The sequence below is a fragment of the Corvus cornix genome, chromosome 1A (genome assembly GCF_000738735.6).
Source record: "Corvus cornix cornix isolate S_Up_H32 chromosome 1A, ASM73873v5, whole genome shotgun sequence".
NCBI classification, from domain to species: Eukaryota; Metazoa; Chordata; class Aves; order Passeriformes; family Corvidae; genus Corvus; species Corvus cornix.
In genome coordinates, this window is record NC_047057.1 from 5030695 (window position 1) to 5052110 (window position 21416).

At 42.1% G+C, this 21416-nt stretch overlaps 1 protein-coding gene across 7 annotated transcripts in view; it reads left to right on the plus strand.

Annotated features, from left to right (window-relative positions):
- The window catches only part of CELF2 (CUGBP Elav-like family member 2), a 550097-nt gene that overhangs the window by 285816 nt on the left and 242865 nt on the right, over positions 1–21416 (plus strand). For 2 of the 7 annotated variants that reach the window (XM_039571574.1, XM_039571575.1), the window contains exon 1: positions 17851–18144. The exons of 2 other annotated variants lie outside the window; for them this stretch is intronic. In XM_039571574.1, the coding sequence (XP_039427508.1) occupies positions 18071–18144 (74 nt within the window). In that variant the 5' untranslated portion in view covers positions 17851–18070. Of the gene's footprint in view, positions 1–3803; positions 4039–17850; positions 18145–21416 lie in introns of those variants that run through there. 3 more of the 7 variants (XM_010407801.3, XM_010407800.3, XM_010407803.3) reach the window with 3 other exon arrangements.

A 21416-nucleotide genomic window follows, 5' to 3' on the forward strand; every position in this document is an offset into this window, starting at 1 on the left:
TATACGCTGGTGAAGCTGAAACAGGAACATGGGAATTCTCACCTTTGCTTTAGGCACTTAGGTGGGATTCGTCTTGCCTAATATATGCATTTAAAAGTTAGGGATCTAATCCCTTTGTAGTCAATGGAGAGACGTGGTAATGCTCTTTAGTATAACTAATCTCCCCTCAGTGACAATAGAGAAACCCTAGATGACTAGCTTAGACTAATTGCTCAGCTTCAAAGGTGGGATTTAACCACCTAAAACAGTAAAATGCTATCAGATTAAAGTGTAGCTTTTCACACCTATACAAAAAAAATGTGATTTGAGCCTAAATAACTGCACAGAACAGCAGATAACCAACTTAGACTGCAAGTGCCTCTTGTGAGGAGAAGACGTATTTTAAATGTTTGTGCAACCCACAATAATGCACTGATTTATGCATCTTGCAGTGTTCTGTATTATGGTCACACTGCTCTGGAGTTTATTGGATTTTTTCATTTTAAAGATGGAGATGTGAGCAAGAGGTTAATTGGTTTGCATGAGATCTGACACAGGGACACTTGGTAAAATGGGGACATGAATCAAGGTTTTCTATTCCTCTCATGATTGCACTCAAGATTTTTGGTCCATTGTCCTGGACACTTGTCCACCATTTCTTTGCCACAAAATGTAGTCCGCCGCTTGGCTGGTAGAAACACTTTTTTAGTGTAGCAAAACATCACTATGTTTTGGGCTTCTCAATACTTTTTAAATGCTGTAAGCAAATGGAATGGTCAAGGAATAATTTGAACTAGAAGTAGAGAGCAGAAGGCATATTTTTAATTGGTATAATTAGTTGTTGTTACTGGCTTACCTCTGAAGTTTTGATCATTTTCCTGTGTAAATGATTGTTATTCCTGTGGCCTTTCAAGGATTTGCAGCATCACATAATTAGTTTAGCAAACTCATTGGCCATACATGGAAGGCTTGGGTTTCCATTAAATACAGGGCAATGAAATTATTAAATTTCCACTGTATGTAATTTGTGCAGAGCATTCTGCAATATATGCATATCAGTTATGAATCTACAATCAATGTTCATATTAAATGTTGGATTTAAACTCCACAGCTGGACTTTCATCCTGAATGAAGCCAGATAGCCCTGTGCATCTGGTTTAATCTTCCCTTCAGCCATATTATTTTAAAGGCACTCCTGCTTAGTACATCTTACAATTGAAAAATAATACTCATATTCCCTCTCATCCTCAGCAGCTGTGATCCCTCTGCAGATGTTGTTCTGTCAGACGTTTCATTACATGTGATAGAAAGCATAGGTTCTTTTTGTCTGTCTGTGTTACTGCTTTGTAGATTTTCTTTTCTTTTTTTTTTATTTATTCCTTTGGCTGTAGATGAGTCCTTCCATAATACTTCACTTTATCTCCTACTGCTGCTGCTTCTCCTCCTTCTTTCTAAGTGCAGAAATGATCAAGAACTTGCAACTGCGCGGAGCCGCCCAACAGAAGCCCATTGATTCCCTACCAAAGGGCTCTGTGTGAGCCATTCTGCTCCAGCCTGAAAAGAAAGCTTTGTTCCCTCAGCTGGTAGTGTCTTAAGATGCTGATCCTTGCCATATTTTTTGAAAACTGTAGCAGTTCATCAGACTGTTTGACACTTCCCGTTCAGCTGTGTACTCTGTAGCATACCCTGGTATTTGCTGCTGCTGCTCGTACATCAGCCTCACCAGCCCGAGACTGCTCTGGAGCAGCCCGGGCACCACGGTGACTTTTGCTGGGCACAAGTCATTTGGAGGTGAACAGTAAAGGAGCTGAAATCTGGAGTGCTGGTGGCCATGCCTGAAATGGTAGTAATGGATTTAGTATTTGGGGCAGGAGGTATGGGATTTGTCATGTTGGTTGAGTATTTTCCTGGCCGCCTTCCATGACTGTTCAGATATTTTTAGCATGAAGTACAAGCTATGTTGTCTCAGTTGACCTTGGAGCATGACATTTTAACATGGAATTGGTTTGACTTGCTAATCATTAAAATGATTTATTATTTTTTATTGCAAGAGCAACTAGAATCCCGGTCATGTTTTGCAGATGAAAAGGGAAGCAAATTGAAACCTGTCTTCCCTTGACTTGCAGTCCTTCATGATACCCATGTTTCCCAAGCTGCCGTCTTTCTCTCTACACCACTAAAAGTAGATTATGTCCAGGTTTGTTTTTTAATTTGTCTTTTAGTCATTTGACAAATATTATATCAGAGTGACTGAAACTAATCCCAAGGTTTCACAGTGCTCAATGAGAAGTGTAGAACAAAAGGATTGTTTCTGCCGCAAACAATTTATGACCTTAATAGAAGTTAACAGCTGCCATCAGAAAGGCAAGATCTTGCTACCAGTGTATTTATACTGGTGATTGCTCTCTCTTTGCCTTCATTCCCAGACTCAAGTTTAAAGATCAAGCCCCTAAATACCAACTTCTGTTAAGGAATTAACAGCAGTTGCACTGCATCAGGATATCGTAGCAGTCTATTTTAAGGCAGTAGTATATAGCGTAGAAAAAGAGCATCAGACCAGCCACATACATAGCCAAAAGTCCATGAAAGCTGAATTCAAATTTTGGAGTCCAGCTCAATTTTTAGCCTGACTGGACTTTTTGACAAGTTGTCAATTTTGGACAATTCGTGTTTATTGAGTTTTGCATCTCCTTAAATTAACCTGACCCAAGAGGAAATTACAGTCATTTTTAAGATGCATTTTACTGCCACAGTGGTGCAGAAAAGCTTTTGACTGAAAAGAGCATCAAGGACTTGTTGACTTTTTCAGTCTACTAAATAAGTGCCTGCTCAAGTATCTGATGTACATTTAAAAAAAATTAAAATAATTTAAAAAATAAGCCAACCATTCTCCTTCCTCAAAAGTAGCTGCACAGTTTAAAGATTTACCCAGCAGAAGCTGAAACCAAGATGTGAAAAGAAACCTCTCTTTGACTACCTTGGCAACTGGGAAGACCACAACCTGCTCCTACAAATCACATGGCAGATCTCCCAAATAGGGCCAAAGAGGCTCTTTCCCTGAAATCTGTGTCACACTATAGCTCCTTTCATACATAGGAAGTGAGTAAATCATTGAATAATGCAACATCCTTCCCTGTCTGCGAGAACTGTGCCAAAGCCAAGCGTAAGGGTCTGGGTTAAAGCAAACTCAGTTACTTGGTAACCGAGTTGTGTTTCGGAGGGGTTAAAATTGGAGGGATTTTTGACTTGTTTTCTGGGGGGGTTAAAATTGCCAAGGAAAACTGAAAACTTGAGGAGGATTCCCAGGTGCCTGCATTAATACTCCCCAGTCCCTCTGATGTGAGCTGGCAGGTCCCATAAAGCCACTCAGCCTTGAACAGGGAAAGGAAGGAGGGAGACAGCAAAAGCTCCAGCTGCGACTCCAGAGCCCCAGAAAGAGCCTCTAACCCAATTCCCTTAAAGTGCACAAGCCTCACGAGCCACAGCATCTCTTTGCCACTGTATTCACTGAGTTCGCAGGGCAAACAAAAGATCCATACCAAGCATGCATCTTTCCAGAGGGGGAAAGCTTTTCCTCATTTGCCCATAGATTTCCCCCCCTTTTTCTTTCAGTTTTATACATAGAGATATGTATGTGCATATACATATATATACACACATACATACACATTATTATTTTTGTTTTCATGGGGGAGGGGGGAATGTTGCTAATTTTTTTTTTTGGATGGTAATTAAGAGAGCTAACACCAGCTAGGCTAGAGTGAATGCAAACAAGACCCCTATAGGCAGCACAGTGCATTAATGTAAAATATGCCCAGACAACATAACTTGTCAGAGAGGATTATTTCTGCTTAGTGAATCTGCAGGGGCCCCTTTGCTCCACCACTCAGCGTCTGACTAGAGAGAGAAAGAGAGAAAGAGTAGCCATTAGTGAGTAGCTACTGTGGCATTGATGTTTGAGCGCACTTCTGAACTGGCTTTTGTTGAGAATATCGGTGCAGAAAGCATGCGCTGTCCCAAATCCGCTGTTACTATGAGAAATGAGGAGCTGCTTTTAAGGTATGTTGTCTCCTTTGTTTTAACGCGTGCATTCGAGTTGCCTGGGCCCGCTGCAACTATAACCGTGCTGTGTATTAAGTAGTTTCCCTATTTAAAGGAAAAGACAGGCATTGCTGGGTGCAAGTAGCATTTTTCACTAGTTCAGGTCGCACATTTCTGTATAACGACAAATGTACGGAGAGGGCAAGGAGGGGAAAAATAAATATATTTATCTTTTCTCTTTTTGTTGTTGTTTTTCCCCTTAAAAGAGAGCTGGTATTTCTTTTATCACCTCCTTTGCAATATTTCTGCCTGCTTCATTATTATGCACTGGGCATGGAATAAGCATGGAAAAAGCTCAGGGAGACTCCATATTAGAGCTAGTGCCCTAAATACCACTTTAATTTTCACTTAGCCTATGTAAATAGTTACTAATGCTTTACCTAGTCTGTACCGCTTGAAGATGTTTTAAAAATACCTAAATACTCCTATAATGTGGGATTACACATCTATTCTCTAATAATGCTCCCAGGTTTAGCGGGGGGCCAGCATCCACTACTCTTTTCAGAGACACACAACACGCAGACACGCACACACGCACACACACACACACACAGAATTACGCTGGAATTGGCACCCCGCTTTGAAAAATGTAGTCTTTTGTTTATTTGCTAGCAGACATTGTAGCATTGAATACATCTTTTGGTCTGACAATGGGACAGCTGAACAATGGTGTTGTCAAACTAGCTTAATGTGTGTCTGGCGATGGGGTGGTTTGGGCTGTTTCGGGGGTTTTTTCCTTTCCTTTTCTCAGACCCTTTTTCATTTCCCTTAATGTTTTTGTGTGTACAGTAGAATATAAAGTGCGTTGCCTGTTTTGTGGTGGTTGTTTCAGTTGATATCTGCTGCTAATAGAGCAGGGAGGGGGAGGTTTGCATCTTACAATTATGGCTATTGCATTAAGTTGCAGATTTATTACTAATCTCTCCTTTAACTGTGGTGAGAAAACTTATTGATTCTGAAAGCTTACAATACTGCTGTCAATCTGGCAAATACATACTTGCCAAATGTGCCCTTGCTTGATTTTATGCCCGATCGTATCAACTTTAAGTGCTGTTTTGAAGATACTGTTTCGAATTCTGTTTAGGTAATGAAAATGCAATAAAAATGATAAATCAGATCTCAAAGTGGGAGCCCATGCTACTTTCCATTTTTATAATCCAGCTATTAGCATACGTTAGAATTTTTAAGGTCAGACAGAATAATTTACCTGAATGATTCCTACCCCCAAATCTAACAAATTATTCATATGACATTTCTTAAGTTATCTTTCTGTTTAGAGAACCATAGTTTAGCACTAAAACAGTTAAGAGTTTTGGGTTTGAATTTGGCAAAATGCTCATGAACCTTATACATTGTGAGAAGAAATTGTTACAAAGCTTTTGAAAAATTTTGAGTTACTACTTGGACAGCAGCTTGTGTCTTAAATAAAATGAATTGTCATCACTCTGTGGAGTTTCTTAAACTGTTTAAAGTCTTCAAATACTTTACATGTTAAGCAAATGTACTGCTTTTAGTAATAAGTTTAATGATTTTGTGAGAGAAAAGATATATTTATCAGTGGCTTCTGGTTTTTGCTTTGATCAATTAATAGCAGAGATTTTGTGCTTTTTTAAAAACTGGACTCTAGAGCATGATTTATATGGGTTGAGGGGTCTCTTGGACCCCTTACTTAAACCAAAAAGACATTAAGGATATATTGGTAGCAGTCAGAGCCCTCTAAAGCATGTATTTCAGCACAAAAATGTTTTGTGGGGAGACTAAATACTTCTATGCTGTTTTGCTTTTTTTTTTTGTCATTGTATCTTCTTCCCTTGAGTCTTGAGATGGTGTAAATCAATAGCAAAGAGTTTATGTGAACAAAAAGGTAATATCACATAAAATACTTGAGAAGCCAAGAGGTTATGGATTATCAGGTAGTACTTGCATGCTGTGTGTTGCACATAAACATGAAGAAAGCAAGGATGGTGTTTAATATAATGGGACCATGACATAATTCACTTCCTTGGGAGAACTTCTTTTGAGACAAGCATTAACTCATTCATAACTGCTCTGCTCCACCAGAACTGGAGGGGGGAAACAGTGGCATGTTTTTATAAAGTTATTTTTTTATCATGTCATGTTGCAGCAGCCTGAGCTGCTGCCCTTTGTGAGTGACAACAAAGTGAGTCCCTCACTCTCAGTTACGTGGAAATGCCCCTTTAGTGATAGCCCAGAGAAGCATGAATGCCATGTCTGTAGCAGCCACCAACAGGCACCTGGGCAGCAAAACTAACCACCACTTTTAAGGACTATTCAATACTAAAATTGTTCCTTAAGCACTCTGCTCACAGGTGAGTTCCTACCAAACTTACCGTAGTTTCTATGTTTTCAGATAAAATGTTACGTAAAATACATATACTATGATTTTTTTTTGTCTTGGATTGAAAATTACTTTGTTCTTTTCTAAGGGTATTTTCTGACATTGCATTCACATCAAAGACTGATTTCTGAATTAGTTTGTGCGAATCCTGCTAAAAAAAAAAAAAACTCTATGCATATTTACTGAAATATTGCTTTTTGAGCCATAAAAATTATTATTAACATCAAAGGTGAAGCAAAGCAGTAACACAAGTAATTTCTTAGCTTGTTTAACAAAAGTATTGGCTTTTGAAAGACTGTGTAGGTTTAGAGATCTTATGCCTGAACATCGGAGGTGTCCTCAGTGCTGCCTGTTTTGAATCTCACCCATTCACAAAGCAATGTGGTGCCTCACAGTTGTCAAACTTGGCAACATCTGTTTCCACAACAGAGCTAAGAGAGGTAATTCAGGCTCTACATGAGTTGTTATTTGCTCTTGCAATGACCAGGTGTGATGTCAAAACGAACACCCTCAGTCCTACCTGTTAGAGAAACAGCAAGATAAGTCTTAGCCTGGGACCTGGCTTTCCATGCTTCCATAGGGAAATGGAATTGAATTATATTCATTTATTAGCCCGGAGTCTTTGTGTGTATTTCTTTATTTATTTACTTACTTTAATATTCATGAACCACGATCATCAACATGCTAATATTTTCTTTGTTAAAATAGAATGAGACTGACGTGTTTCTGTTATCAAATTTAAGTATGAAGGGATTGAGACCCGCCCTGCAGATAAAGACTTGGGGGTGAAAAGCTGGAGGTGAGCTGGAAATGTGCACTTACAGCCCAGGAAGCCAATTATATTCTGGGCTGCATCAGGAGAAGGGTGGCCAGCAGGTCAAGGGAGGTCACCACGCCCTCATGAGATTCCACCTGTGGTACTTTTTCCACATGTGGAGTCCTCAACAAATCTTCAACATGGAACTGTTGGATTGGATCCAGAGGAAAAATGGCCCACAAAAATGGTCAGTCTGGAACACGTCCCCTAAGGAGACAGGCTGAAAGACTTGGGGTTGTCCAGCCTGGAGAAGTGAAGGATCCAGGGAGATGTTAGAGCAGCCGTTCAGTACCTGAAGGGGGCTTATAGGAAAGATTTTTTAGCAGAGCCTGTTGCAATGGGACACGGGATTGGAGCTTTAAACTAGAACAGGGCTGATTCAGACTAAATATAAGGAGGAAATTCTTCACAATGAGGCTGGTGAATCACTGGAACAGGTTGTACTGAGAGGTGGTGGCTGCCCCATCCCTGGGAACATTCACAGTCAAGCTGGACACGGCTCTGAGCAGCCTGATCTACTTCAAGCTGTCTCTGTTCATGGCATGGGGGTTGGAACTAGATGACCTTTAAAGGTCCCTTTCAACCCAAACCATTCTATGATTCTATTCTATATAAGATTGCAAACTATACCTTTGGGGCTGAAAAACAAAGCGAGTGTTCAATTAATATTCATATCTAGAAGTTTTACTGCAAGTGTAGATTGTGCTTGAATACTTAAGAAGTCATTCAGGAGTGAATCAATACTAATTATTGTAATCAGGAGGGTTAATTAGCTGAAGATGCTGCTGATGGAAAGTTCACTGCTTACAGCCCTGAAAACACCTAAGTTGATGAAATCTGAAAGCAATATGTCTAAGAGGACTTTGTGCGGAGAGAAACGTTTGGCTTTCCTTTGGCATTTCAAGAGCCAGTCATTTCAAAGGGGAAACATAGCTTGTACTTTGTATTTTGCATGATATTAATTCAGAGGGTATTAGAAGATGCAACTAAATCTGTCATGAAGATATTTTGTGGTAGTCTCTCAATAAGTGCAAGTACCATTTTGGATAACCTGTACTGTTTCTGCTGCATTCATTTGTAGATTACCATAAATTAATATGGATAATCTTATGCATTTGAAATCTGGTTCCAGCACTGTTATTTGGATCAGTTGGGTTTTTTTTTCTCCATTTTTGTCCAGGCACAGGCACTTTACATGGTACATGTACATAAATTACACGTGCTCTGTTTCTAATACACACATATATCTGTGTGCACGCATACACGTGTGCACTTAAGTTTAAACATTTTTCATTGAGGGTGTGTTTTTCTATAATCCTGTGCCCTCAAAACTCCCACTCGGTTTCCATCTGCAAAACAGTATTCAACTACATATGATTCAGAGGACAGTTACTGAAGAAGCAGTTCAGGAAATTTAAGTAAGATGGTAAGGAATAAAGACTGAAAAGAAATGACTGAAGAAAATCCTTTTCTCTTCCCTCAATTAGAGCAGTTGTGTTTCTTAAAGTGAGCATTACTGAATTAAAAAATCCAGCTGTACAAAATCTTTCTCACAAGTGACTTGCAAAAAGATTTTATATTTAATGCTGGGTGTTTGGGTTTTGCTTTGCTTTTTTGTTGTTTTTAGGTTTTGGGGTTTTTTTTTCCTTTTCCCCTAGTTGTATCTATTAAGATTATAACCAAGACAAATGTCTGGATGTTAATTCAAGAAAAAAAAACAAACCTACAAAACCGCCCCTCTCAGTCACGCACACACATAACCCCCCCAAGTCAAGGGATGCTTTCAGAGGAGAGAAATTCTATTTCAAAACACATCCCTCTTTCTTTTCTAATGACATTAGAGATTATCACGTGCAGGTGCTATTTATCTTTGCAACTGCTTTCCTATGACTGTTTTACTGCTTCCAACACATTTACTTGTATGTCAGCCATAGAAAAGGTAACTGAAAATGGCAGCTGTTGAGAAAGCATGTCGCCATGCCTGGAATGACATGCATTATCGGGGCAGCAGGAGTTGCTGGCTCTACAGCCCATTTCTACTTGACCTGCGGAATGATTGGCTGCCTGGGATGGTGATGAATCACTGGAGTTTATGAAACAAGACTGCTGGCATCCTCACAGAGGAAATAAAAATGGGATTTTTTGTTTTTTCCCCCTCTAAGAGTCTTGCTGTGGTAAAAATCTTTTTTTTTTTTTTTAATGTTTTGTTTTGCTTCTTGCTTCTGTGTTATTTCACCCTGCAGCAGAAGTAAATGTGTCAATTAAAGCCGCTTTAGTACTGTTCTTGGCAAGCTAATGATGCACTGAAGGTTAACTATCTTTATTGGATGGAAGTGGGCAGGAATTCTCCCAAATTTTGTGTAAATCTTGATCTGGACTCTAATTTTCTCATCTCTCACTCCAGTCTTTAGACTGAGATAGCATAACTAGTAATCAGCTCAAGCAGGATGTGAAAAAGGATTTCAGCTGTTCTCATGCACAACTTTATTTTCTCTGATAGTGTAAGGATCAGTGACCATTCTGTGGGCTAATATCAATCAGATCCATCTTCAGCATTTCTAAACTAATGACTAAAATGACATTTCTGGAAAGCACCGACTTCCAGATTTGCACTCACTTTCTAGGTTGTTCGTGAAATTATATTGTGCATTAAACCCACATTACTGGATTAGGCTGTTATGAGCCTCTGCTTGTAGGAAAGGACCATGGGGCTGTAAATCTGCCAGTGCACTGACAAGGCTGACACAGCGTGGATCACAAGCTGCCCTGTAAAATGCAGCCAAGTAAAAATCATCCTTCTATTTCAATTAAAACACCCAAAATTTTGTTTGGGGGTGGGGGATGGAGAGAACTACTTGCTTGTCTCTCCCTGTAGCATACTCAGTGTGCTGATGTGTTACCCTGCATCCATTATTTGGGTTAAAACAACCTATTTTTAAGTTAACACTCTCTGATTCAAAGGAATAAGATTACCAATAAAATTGCTCAGGAAGTTTTAAATACAGCACTTATATGAATATAACGCTTTTTGCCATTACATGAGAGAGGGTTTTTCTCAACTCCGATGCTTTGCTGCCCAAGCTTTTTCTCCACTAGTTTTGAAAAGCAATTTGCATGCTCACGTCAGCTATTAGACTTTTCCACCTTCCTCCGAATAATTCAGCTGCTGCTGGACACTGCAGAGGCTGCAACACTATTGATATTTAAGGCACAGCCTTCCAATGTCCCTTGTGAAAGAGAGGAGGGCAAACTTTAACCAGCAAGAAGGGCAGCACAGGGAACTGTTGCTTGTGCCCTTCGGTGTGTGAGGGGTAAATGCTGTCCTTGCTCCTGAGTTCCCATGGCAGCAAATCAGCAGGTCAGCCTCAAGAGCAGCCTTTGAGGATGCCAGACAACAGTCTGTCACCAGAAGGAAGAGAGAGCAGAGAGTTTGAGGAAGGGGGAAAAATTCTGGAAAATCAGAGAGAGGATAGGGAAATTACAAATAGAGGAGTGAAAAGTAAGGGTATTCAAACACAGATCATCTGGAAATTGAGCCTTCCACGAGTAGATACCTGTGGATGATAGCATAGCTGTGCTACAGAGAGAATTTAAAATTCATATCCTGCATCTGCCCTCCCTGGAAGCTGCAGGTCAGCATCTGAGGAGTTGAGGGCCTCTAGAGAAGAAACAAAGAATTATCAGAAAACTTAAAACTTTAGAGACTCTAAATTCAACAGTACAACCTCTTGATTTCATTTTCCTTCTGCCTAAAAAAGATCTATCTTCTGCTAAACTGTGAGGAAGAAGCTCACTCTGAAGCTTGAGAATTTGCCTGCATCATTTCAGCCCACATTTAATTTTAATGAGAGAGTTATATAACCCCCTTTAAAAATAACAAAACACTAACAGAACTGCATTGGCAACACCAGGTGTTCTGCAGTGCTGCTCCAATGAATCATATGGAGATTTGTCTGTGCACGGCTGATGAACATACATTAAACTCAGTTAACCCCCACCCCTGAATAAAGCAATCCAAAGTGACAAAAATTTTTCCTAAAGAGCCCTTCTAACAAAACAATGCCAAATTAGATGCCTGTCCCAGGAACTTCATGGTTCCAGCATTTTTCCCGCACAAAGTTTTTGGATCAAGGGGTTGAGTTTTTCTTTAGAAGCTGCAGATGAATTATTGTGATCTTTCAAAGTGAAACATTTTATGTTAAACACTAAGTTGGGTTAAATGTTTTGGTTCAGAAAACAAAATTAGTGTTCCTGCTTGTTGTACTGAGCCCCAAATCCCTGAAATTGTTAAGAACACCACATTTAACAGGTATCTCTGGGAGAAATAAACATGTGACTTCATCAATGTTCCTTTCAGACATTTGTGGAAAAACTGAATCAGTGACTTGAGCTTGTTAAACATCGCGGTTCAGATTCCATTCTTGAGTCCAGGAAGTCCCTCAGCCACCAGTTGCTGGAAGGTGTGAAGGATCACAGTGCACTTGCCATACTCATGCTCTTTCTCTTTCCACCCATTATCAGAGGCAGGGTCATGGACTAGGTGGACCTTTTGATCTGGCTTATGTGGCAGTTCTTACACTGTTCATTTAAGGGGGAAAAACCCCAAACCAGCAAAACCAGGCATGGTGCAATTTTCTGCACATCCAAATACCTTACAATTACTGCAGGAGCCTTCTCGTTATGTCCTTCATGTCTGATATTTAATGGTTTCTGTCTGGGAAACAAAGATAGCTACTTTGCATATTTTCAAGGCGATTGTTGTTTTTGAGGATTGACATGTAAGATAGGTACTTCATGAACAAATTAAAAAAGAAGTCCTGTGAAATTTCCTACCTTAAAGATGCCACAATTTGAGTTTAAGGTGAAATCCAATCATTTGCAGTGCAAAAGAGAGAAAAACGTGGTAGAAGTGAATGAGAAGGGAGGATGAAGGTTAAGCTCATAAAGATCCTGCTGCTGGAAAAGGAGTGCAATAGGTTAATGCAGATATTGTAATAAACCCCTCAGATGTCTTTACATTTTGTTTTTAAAAATAAGTCTTCTTTCGGATTCTTGTCTCTTTTGATGTGCTTTACCCACATTTTTTCTTTGCTGATGCCACATTAGAACTTCACACTTACCTTTGCCCATGGCTTTTGGAGTTGGAGATGCCCTCCAGCATCACCTCCTGATCCAGGACATCCTCACCATCCGCTTCCCTAGTCCTGCATCTCTCCCAAAAGCCAGCCTCTCCAGATGGGCAAAAATCTCCAGAAAACTCAAATTTATATAAAATGAGAGAGCTTTTTGAGTCTCCATTAGTTCTTACTGTGGGTGTAGGTGGCAGGGAGGAAGGTTTTTTGTTACAATGGGATTTTTCCTCTGCTCTTTGAAGGCATAGGTAGGGCATTTGCATATTGTGTGGATGGAGCAACACAGACAAGAGCACGAGATGTGTGATTTCCCCTATCCTAAATCATACAAGTTTATGGGTTTTCACATGAAGATAATATAATAGTCAAATCCAAGAATATTCAGTTCCCTCTTCCAGAGTTGTTTGGAAAGGTGTCTTTTTTTACCATAACTAACATGTCTGCTCTCTAGCAGGAAATCGGGTCTGCCCAGGGCTTGCAGTACCGCAGTTTCTCTCGTTTTTGGGTAGTGGTTGTTGATAGTCAGCAGGTGAGAAGATAAGGTAGTTCATAAAAAAAAAGAAGAAAAATGAAAAAAACAGTCAATGTTGCCAAGTCAAGATAAGACTGGGCTGACAAAAGCTTTGGTCTTGTGTCTATATGCACAAGGCACTAACACAAAGGTAACACCTGTGGATCAGTAGCAATGCTCTTCAACAGGACTGCAAATAAATAACAGGATGGTAAGACTTGGTCTTGCAAAACTTTTCTTGTTACTGCTTTACTTCACTATTCTCTAAATGTAGTGCTGAGCTCATGAACAGTCCAACTGGAGCACAAGGTACTGGGCAGCTTCTGCTCAGCACTACACCTGTGCAGGATTGGATCTGAGGATGATGACTGACCATCCCATGTGCCTTGGTGCTGTTCACAAAGGAGGGTGTTCCTCCAAATTAAAGGCCTTTCCAAAAACCCCTCCATTCCCTGTAGCATCTGCTTTGTGCCGTGATGTGTTGCCTAATTGTTTTCGGAAAGATTGAGTTATTACCCACAAAATCGAACAAAGGCCCTTTACCCACAGTGGGATGAAATCACTTCATCACTGGTTTAAAATAGGAAGGGGAAAAAAAAAGAGAAGTGAGTGGGAAGTTTTACTATAGCAACCAAGTTTACATAATATCAATGTGCTTCAAGTGAAAGCTCTAGAAATGCTTAATTTGAGGTACCTTTTCACAGGGATAATTTTAAATGACGTTTATTTCTGAAGATTACCAATGAGCTACAGTAGCCTACGGAAGCAGAGGGGGCCTCACAAGAAGCTAATATTTCAATACTTAAAATTCATTGATCAGCTTTACCCAATATTTTAATTTTCTTTTTAAAAGGGTTTCAGTTATATGCAAGCTATTTTATTTCTCAGAATGAGTGGAACACTGTTGTGTGTTTGGATTTTACAAAATCCCTACTGAAAGGTTAAGGCTTCATAATGCAAAATTTTATTCCAATGTTAGACATAACTGACAAAGACAGTTTTACTCCAGCTAATCAAAACCTTCACAAATGGTAAGTTTGCATAGAATTTGGGTCCATTACTTTTTTTTTGACTCAAAGAAATGCACCACTTTTTGCTTTAGTTGTTAATGATTTTTACACCATTCTATAATTCTGCCTAAGTGTTTGTGCCACTTGTGCTTGTGTTGACGAAGTCACTTGTCACTTGTGCTTTGCTTTGCTTTTTCTTCAGGCCCCCTCCCCTTCTTGCCCTTCCAGAAGTCTGCTACTAAGAGTTAAGCTGATGGGCTCCCTCCCTTATAGGCAGGTAGGCTCACATCCCATTACACAAACCAAAGTGCTGTACTGTCTGCTCTTAGTCACACCACTACTTCCAGGTTCATGGCTTGCCTAGAAGGTTATTTCTTTGTGAAAGATAACAAACACCTCGTTTGCATTCACTAACCCTAGCTGGACCAGATTCCTGTTCCCCCTCGCATTAGTGGAAGATCCTGAGTGATTCCACTGGAGTCATTTGAGCCCGCTCCAAATTTACACCGCCATCGCTGAGCTCTGCTTCTGCTGCCTCTGTTAGAAACTTGCTTTGATGCCAGAGATAAGCTGAATCCCGAGCATGTTCATTGGCTTAGGGGGGAATAAAGCAGAGCATTTGAACTCTCTTCATACTGCCTTGCAGGCTTGGGAGAGAGTGAAGTCATTCAGAAACTTTCCCTTGAAGTGCTTCCAACAGTAGCATTTCCTTGGCCCAAAACTGGGGGGCAAGTTGATTAGAAGAATGGCAATTAATGGGTGAGGAGGGGTTCTGGAGAGGGGACGTGATGTGAACTCCACACTGGATCTGGCTCTGGAAGGATCTGGAAGGGAATGGGGTGTCTGCTCTCTTTGTCACTTGCTGTATGAAGCCACAGGCAGTGATGTCAGAGTGAGCTCATACACACAACAAGTCACTGCTCAGTGGCCTTCTGCAGATGAAATTTTTGTGGGGATTTTTTGGTTTGTTTTCTTTTTTCTCTGAAGAGATGTGTGATTTTCAAAGGTTGAGTTGTTTGGAGAAACTGCGTGTAGCTCTGTGTTTGAAAAGCCGCTTGAACAGTGACTAATCTGCAAAGGTGAGGTGGAACTGCTTCATCTGCCCCACTCAGACGGATGGAGAAACTGAGGGACAAAGGGTAAACAAGCCAAACAGGGTCTGGGCCTCTCAAATGAGGGGAGGAGGGATAGGAGGCAGCATTTGTAGCTGGAATAGGATTAAAGCTCAAGAATTGATGATTCCAAATTCTTGGTTCCTCCCTCAAACTGCCATATGCTCCACCAGTTGAAAAAGCTTAATATTGGCGGGTAGCAATAATGCAGCTCCTCTAGGCCAGTGTTTAGAGCCATTGTCTGATTTATGCTGTGAAAATTAATGCAGCTCCACTTGCTACTCTCGCTCCCCATTTCCCTCCATACTGTAGCAACACATCAGAGATTCCATTTTTCCCTTAATTTTTAATAAAAGTTGCTATTTGCACACATGTGCTGGTCAAGAAGCTGGCATTAATGTAACAAATAACAGAGCTGAGCCTGTAACTGTGTGAAACATTCAGGGTTTTTTGTTTCTTACCACTTACCCTCTGCCATCGAGAGTTAATTCATACGTAGACACTACATAATTTATGTTTGAGAACCAAATTATTCGAATGAACTTTTTCCCTCTAAGCTCTCCGTATCTCGGTATCTTTCATGGAGAGGGTTTCTTTTTGCATTTGACCCTGTTCCTGCTTCTAACTTTTAAATGGCAAAAGCAAATGTGCTCTGAAAAGTGTGTTACACTGTAGTTGTTAAATAAAGCAATAACCTATGCACTTGTAATGCTTTCTCTATGACCTACTTACATACTACTTCACCCTCCTTATAGTATGATTAAAAGCTGCTTTGAATCCACTATTCCCTCAAGGGATTTGAGGCTAGAATTTAACAAACTGCTGAGAAGGCTTAAGTCAGTAAGAGGGCTTCCCTACAGCTTCTTCCAGCTAATTCACATGTAATTAAAAGGAAAATAAATATTTCAAAAGAACATACGTTTTAATGAAGCATTTTTAAGCACTTACACCTTGCAAAATGGGGCAAATTTATAAGGATCTCTCTATTCCGTATGCAGATTTTAAGCAAAATTATTTGTGATCCTCTCCTCCTCCCTCTTTGCATCCTGTGTGAAGCATGGATTTACTTTTCAGTCAGCAGCAGTGGGACTGTGGTCCTTAGAAGCGACAGGCTGGTGAGACTGAAGTCCCTTAGATTTAGCATGTACCAAAAAAACTCATGATGAAGAGGTGCAGATCCAGCCGCACAGGGTGAAGTGGGGGTGGAGACTTCTTAGTTAAAAGAATATCTTCATCCTCACTGAGCTGCCTGTATTTCTCCTGAGCTGAAACCTGTCCCTTCTGCAGTGGCAAGATTTTGAAATTGAAAGTTAATCCAACTCTGCTCTGGGCCGGATTAACCACCATGGAGGCCTCAGATCAAAAACCAGGTGGCTACATCCAGCTGGAGAAAGTTGTGCTGGTTTTTCCTTTCATTTGGACTTTGCACTCAATTTTTTTATCCACTGTATAGTCAGTCCTACACTGTGATGGATGGGTGGCATAAAGGAATCACCATGAATTTAGAAAAGAGGAGCCATAGCTTTGCCTTGTGCCTTTCTACGTGGATGTTTAGGTGCCATGGTGATGAGGACAGTATGCGAACATATAGAGCAGAGCAGATTAATAACACTATAGATATCTGTTCAGGATTGCAGCTGTCCTACGGGGATTATGCTGAGGGCCAATTGAACCTTTTCTTTCTTTAGACTTGCAAAGTAGGCAAAAATTTTAGCAGCCTGAGGGGTTTTTCTTCCTTTTAACTGTTTAAAATTGAAAAATCTCTTCGTGCAATAAACTGGACTCTAAACATTTGCCCATTCTGTATTTTTTTCCTATGAAATCAACATTGGTCAAAATTTAAATAAAACTTGGCCTGACTGATAACACAGTTTTTATGGGTCAATTTAATTTTTATATTAGCATGCTCTTTGAAAAGTTTAAGCATAGTAGGTTTAAATTTGCATTTTTTACTTTTTGCAAGTGTTATCCATAACAAATCAAATTATAAAACCTAGAGAGAGATTCAGATGGAGAAGCACACACAATGGAGAGGAACGTTCTGTCTGTCTAGACTGCTCAGATCATCCAGTAATCTTCGTAAATATGTTAATATTCTTTTGCCTGGAGCGGCTTTGTATTGAAGCAAGTAGGTCTTGAAGATGGAAAGGAAAATTTATACAGATTTTCAGGGGGCGGTGGTGTCGGGGGAGGGGGGGGCTCCAGCTATTTGTATGTGTGGAATTTTGTGTGCGTCTTGGTGGTGACACTTCTGAGTGCGGCCAACTCTTAGAGCAGCGAGGTTGGGAATGGGTTTTTGGGAGGTTACAGCCATGAGAAAGGATTTGCCGTCATTAGTTATTTAAATCCTTCCTTCTGATCAGTGAGGACAGAGTTACTACCAGCCTCTCGCCAGCCAGTAACATCACTCTGAGCGTTTAAAAGACTGCCAAGGTCTGAATGGCAGGAGTTTGAGTGGAGACAACGTGCACCCAGAACCTGACCAAACCTTCCCAGTGTTCCCAGTTTGGCTCCGGCCGCACTGGGAAGCGCCGTGCCCGTGCGAACCGCTCGCGTGTGCCGCCGGCAGTGCCGCCCAGGGCTGTCCGCGGCGCGGGGCCGCTGCCCGGCGGGGCTCGGCTCACCCCGCACGGCCGCGGGGCGCGGGGCCGGGCAGCGCTGCGGAGGCGCCGGGCGGTCCCGCCGCCCCGGAGCCGGGCCGGGCGGAGCCGCGGAGCCCGGCGGCAGCCCGCGGCCCGGCGGCGGTAATAGGCCTCTCCCGGGGCGGCGGGGGCGCAGGGGTTAACGGGGAGCCGCAGCGGGGAGATGGCTCCGCCTCCCCGCTCAGCACCTGGCGCTCCACCGACAGTTGCCTCAGCAGTCGATTTCGGAGGGGATTGGCGGAAAAAACCGAGAGGGGGAGAGAAATGTGACAACTGCCGGGGCTGGCGGCTGCCGCGGGGAGGCCTCCGCACCTGTGCCTGCCGCTCCGCCGCCCGGCGCAGTTGTGGGATCCGCCGCGCCCCGCCGCATCCTCCCGCCGACCGCCGCGGCGCCCCCGGAGCCCAGCATGACTTCTTCGTTCAAGCTGGATTTCCTTCCGGAGATGATGGTCGACGGCCGCTTGCTGGTCTCTGACAGAATGTAAGTGGCGGCGGGGCTGCCGCCGGGTCCCCCCCGCCCCGGCTCCGGGTACCGCCCGGCACCGAGCCCCCGCCGCGGGGCGCGGGGCTCCGGCCGGGTCCCTCCCGCGCCGCCCGCCCTTGCGCGGGAGGGGAATGGGGACTCGTACTCCCAGCCCCCCCTTCCCAGGTCACTTGGTGGTCCCCGTGTCGTGCCCCCTCCCGGGGTGTCCCGCAGGTCGGTGCCGGCGGGCGCGGGGCGAGAGCGGGGGGTTATCGGCTGCCGCTGATGATGATGCAACGTAGAGAAACGCGCATCGGTCGCGCGTAGCTGAGCGCTCTCCCCTCCGTGCCCAGCGAAGCCCTCCATAGACACCTGTCCCCTGCACCCAGCCCGGACCCATCCGTGTCTCCTCACCCCTTCCCGGAAGAATAAAAATGCCCCTGCAAAAGCTTCATCAGTTTTCAAATTCAGATGAAATACTAAGCATCCACTGGGAGTACCAGGCAGAACGCAAGGATTTGGCTTTTTTTTTTTTTTCATACCGTCCCCGACAGCTGCCTGGTACAGCGAGTGTTAATTAGGGTGAGGATGGTTGTTTTACGTGCAGTTGAAGTGGGGATGAGATGTATTGGAAGGCGCTGAATGCTGGAATTTCAGGAGGAGAAGTATTCCCCTAGCCCGGCTCTGCTCTGTTAATCTCGATCTGAAAGTTTCTGTTATCATCCTCTTGGGCATTGCCAATTGACAGGTATTTTCAGGTAATCTAAGCCTCGTATGAAAAAGTAAAAGCTAGAAATTATGAAATAGACATCTGCTGAAAGATGCGAAGTGTGAGGACTGTGCTGCATTTTTTTACAGTATCCAAAATATCTTTTATTTTGTTGCTTTTTCTTCTTTCATCAGGATAACAAACGTGGTTTAAGTTACATTAGAATGAAGCGAGAGGCTTTGGCATTGACTCTGTACTGAAGCTGTTCTGGTTGAGGCAGCGCTTAAGTTACAAGTGTAAATAAACCCGTGTGTGCAGCAGAGAGTGTCACCTGCAATTCGCACAAATCAAGTTGCATACTGTGCCCCCATCTGAGACTATTCAGACTTTTATTGCCTTTTTTACTGGCAACCAAACTTTCTCTAAGGTGGAATGCTTTCCCTTGCACCAGCAGTGTTCTGCATGGAGACATTCAGTCGTGGCCAGTTGTTCAGACAGCTGAGATTTGGCGAGTGTGTGGGAGAGGAGCAGGAGTCGGGGGGGAAGCTACTTGGTGCAGATGACTTACACTATTTTTACAGTCCTTGAAGGACAGTGAAGCGTGTAAATGCTGCCTCTTGTCTTAAATTTGTCATCTTAAATTCGAAAGAGTTCTGTGCTGTGTTTTGCTCTTCCCATTGTAAAATCCCGGGTTTTATTGGCATTAGTCAGTTTTGGTAAAAGTATTGTCAATTTCTCCCGTTTTGCAGAAAAATTGCAGCGGTTTGACCATTAGGGTACAAAGTAGCAGCTGAGTCTTGGTATCTCTTGCTCTGCAGCCCTCTGTAGGGACCTGCCACAACAGAGCATTGTCTTGTCTTCATCATCTCAGCTTTGATTAGACTTTCTACCTGCTGTCCTTCCAGACAGTCAGAAAAGATCCTGCTAACAAACATCTCCAAGCTTAAAGGCGCTATTAACTATGGCTGATGATGCCCTGCTGTCACTTAAGCTTATATAACTTTATCTCCAACTTGCCCCTCGAGGTGGGGGAGTACCACGTCAAACTCTTTCTTCTGCATCACTCTCTTCATATTCCACTTCTCTGCGAAGCACCTATAATATATTTTAACACAGCTTGAAACACAGTCAGTGTTCATTAGATGCAGATCCTAATGTGTGTCCAAAGATACAAAAATTAGTCTAGAGAAATGTCAGCTCCTAAGTGGATCTCAAAATACAGAAGTTTGATAATGGAGTTGTTCAACACACACATCCTTGTAGGGTTAGTGCTGGTTGCTCATGCATTTTTCAGGGGAGGGGTGACTAAGTAATCTCTTGAAGGAAAAAAACTTTACCTCCTGTATCATCAGTGGTTGTGATGTGATGTGCTTCCTCGTATTAACCAAACCTTGCTTTGCTGCTGATCTCAGTAATTGTGGAGATGGTATGAAGGGATCATGTGTCATGCATGCAAATTAATATTGAGGCTAAATTGCCAATAACTCAGGGAGCTTCTATTCCTAACAAAAATAGTCTTGAAACTAAATGCTGTGTGTGGGAGCTTTGCTGCACTGCCTTTCTAAAACTCTGTCATTCACTGTTTAAAACCATCTTTTATCTTGTCCTTCTTAGCCAAGTGGTGACATACATTTATTTGCAAGTCCCTAGCTCTCTGAACTAATCAGTGCTGACGAGGATGCAGTTTGATTACGCATCAGGGGTCAGGGGCACACGAGCACCTTCCCCTTTAGCTGCCCCCCCAGGCGAGCGGCGAGCCGCCAGCAGTTTAGCAGGGTGGTGCGGAGCATCCGAGAGCACGCTCTGAGTTACCATGCTGCACAAAACTTTTAACCTTGCCATCTGCTCCAGCCATTCCATGTAGCTCAGTTCAGTCTTTAGCAGAAAGGAATTTCCTATTTTAGGGTGAGGCAATTAGCAAAATATATGTATAACACTTCTCTTTCACAGCACAAATTGGCAAAACTAGATTTTTTTTTTTTTATATGCCGGTGGCATATCAGATGTTTTGGGAAATTGGTAGCATACAATACCACTTGCACTTCTTCTCTGCACATTTAAAAATTCTTTGGAAAGGGATTTATTTTCAGAATCATCCATTCTTTCAACAAGAGAGAAAAAGGGAATTTTTCCAGGAATAACTTTCAGTGCATACCTAGTGTGGAAGTTAACTACGAGCTTGATAATTGCAAAGTTAAAATGCTTTTACCTCTGTGAGAACGTTAATGGCTCTTAAATGTTGCTTCCTTTCAAATTTTCCTGCTGTTACTATACTGCTAAACGGAAATAAAATAGAACATCAGATACATTGAGCATGACTGTATAATTAAAAGGTATGCATGGTATCAGTGTACCTGGCTAGTTACTGAATGGCAATTTACTAGAAAAAATTAATTAGTGACATGGCATTGGAAAATAGATACTCTAGGATATGAAGCATAAAGATGCATGAACTTCTGTTCTTGAGGGCAGATGGCAAGCTGGATGCTCTAACTATGGTAAATGCCTGCAAAGAGCCCTGCTTGGTTAGTGCTCTGGGAAGGATCAGGAATTGTTTGACTGCTGTTGTGCTCTGCGGGGA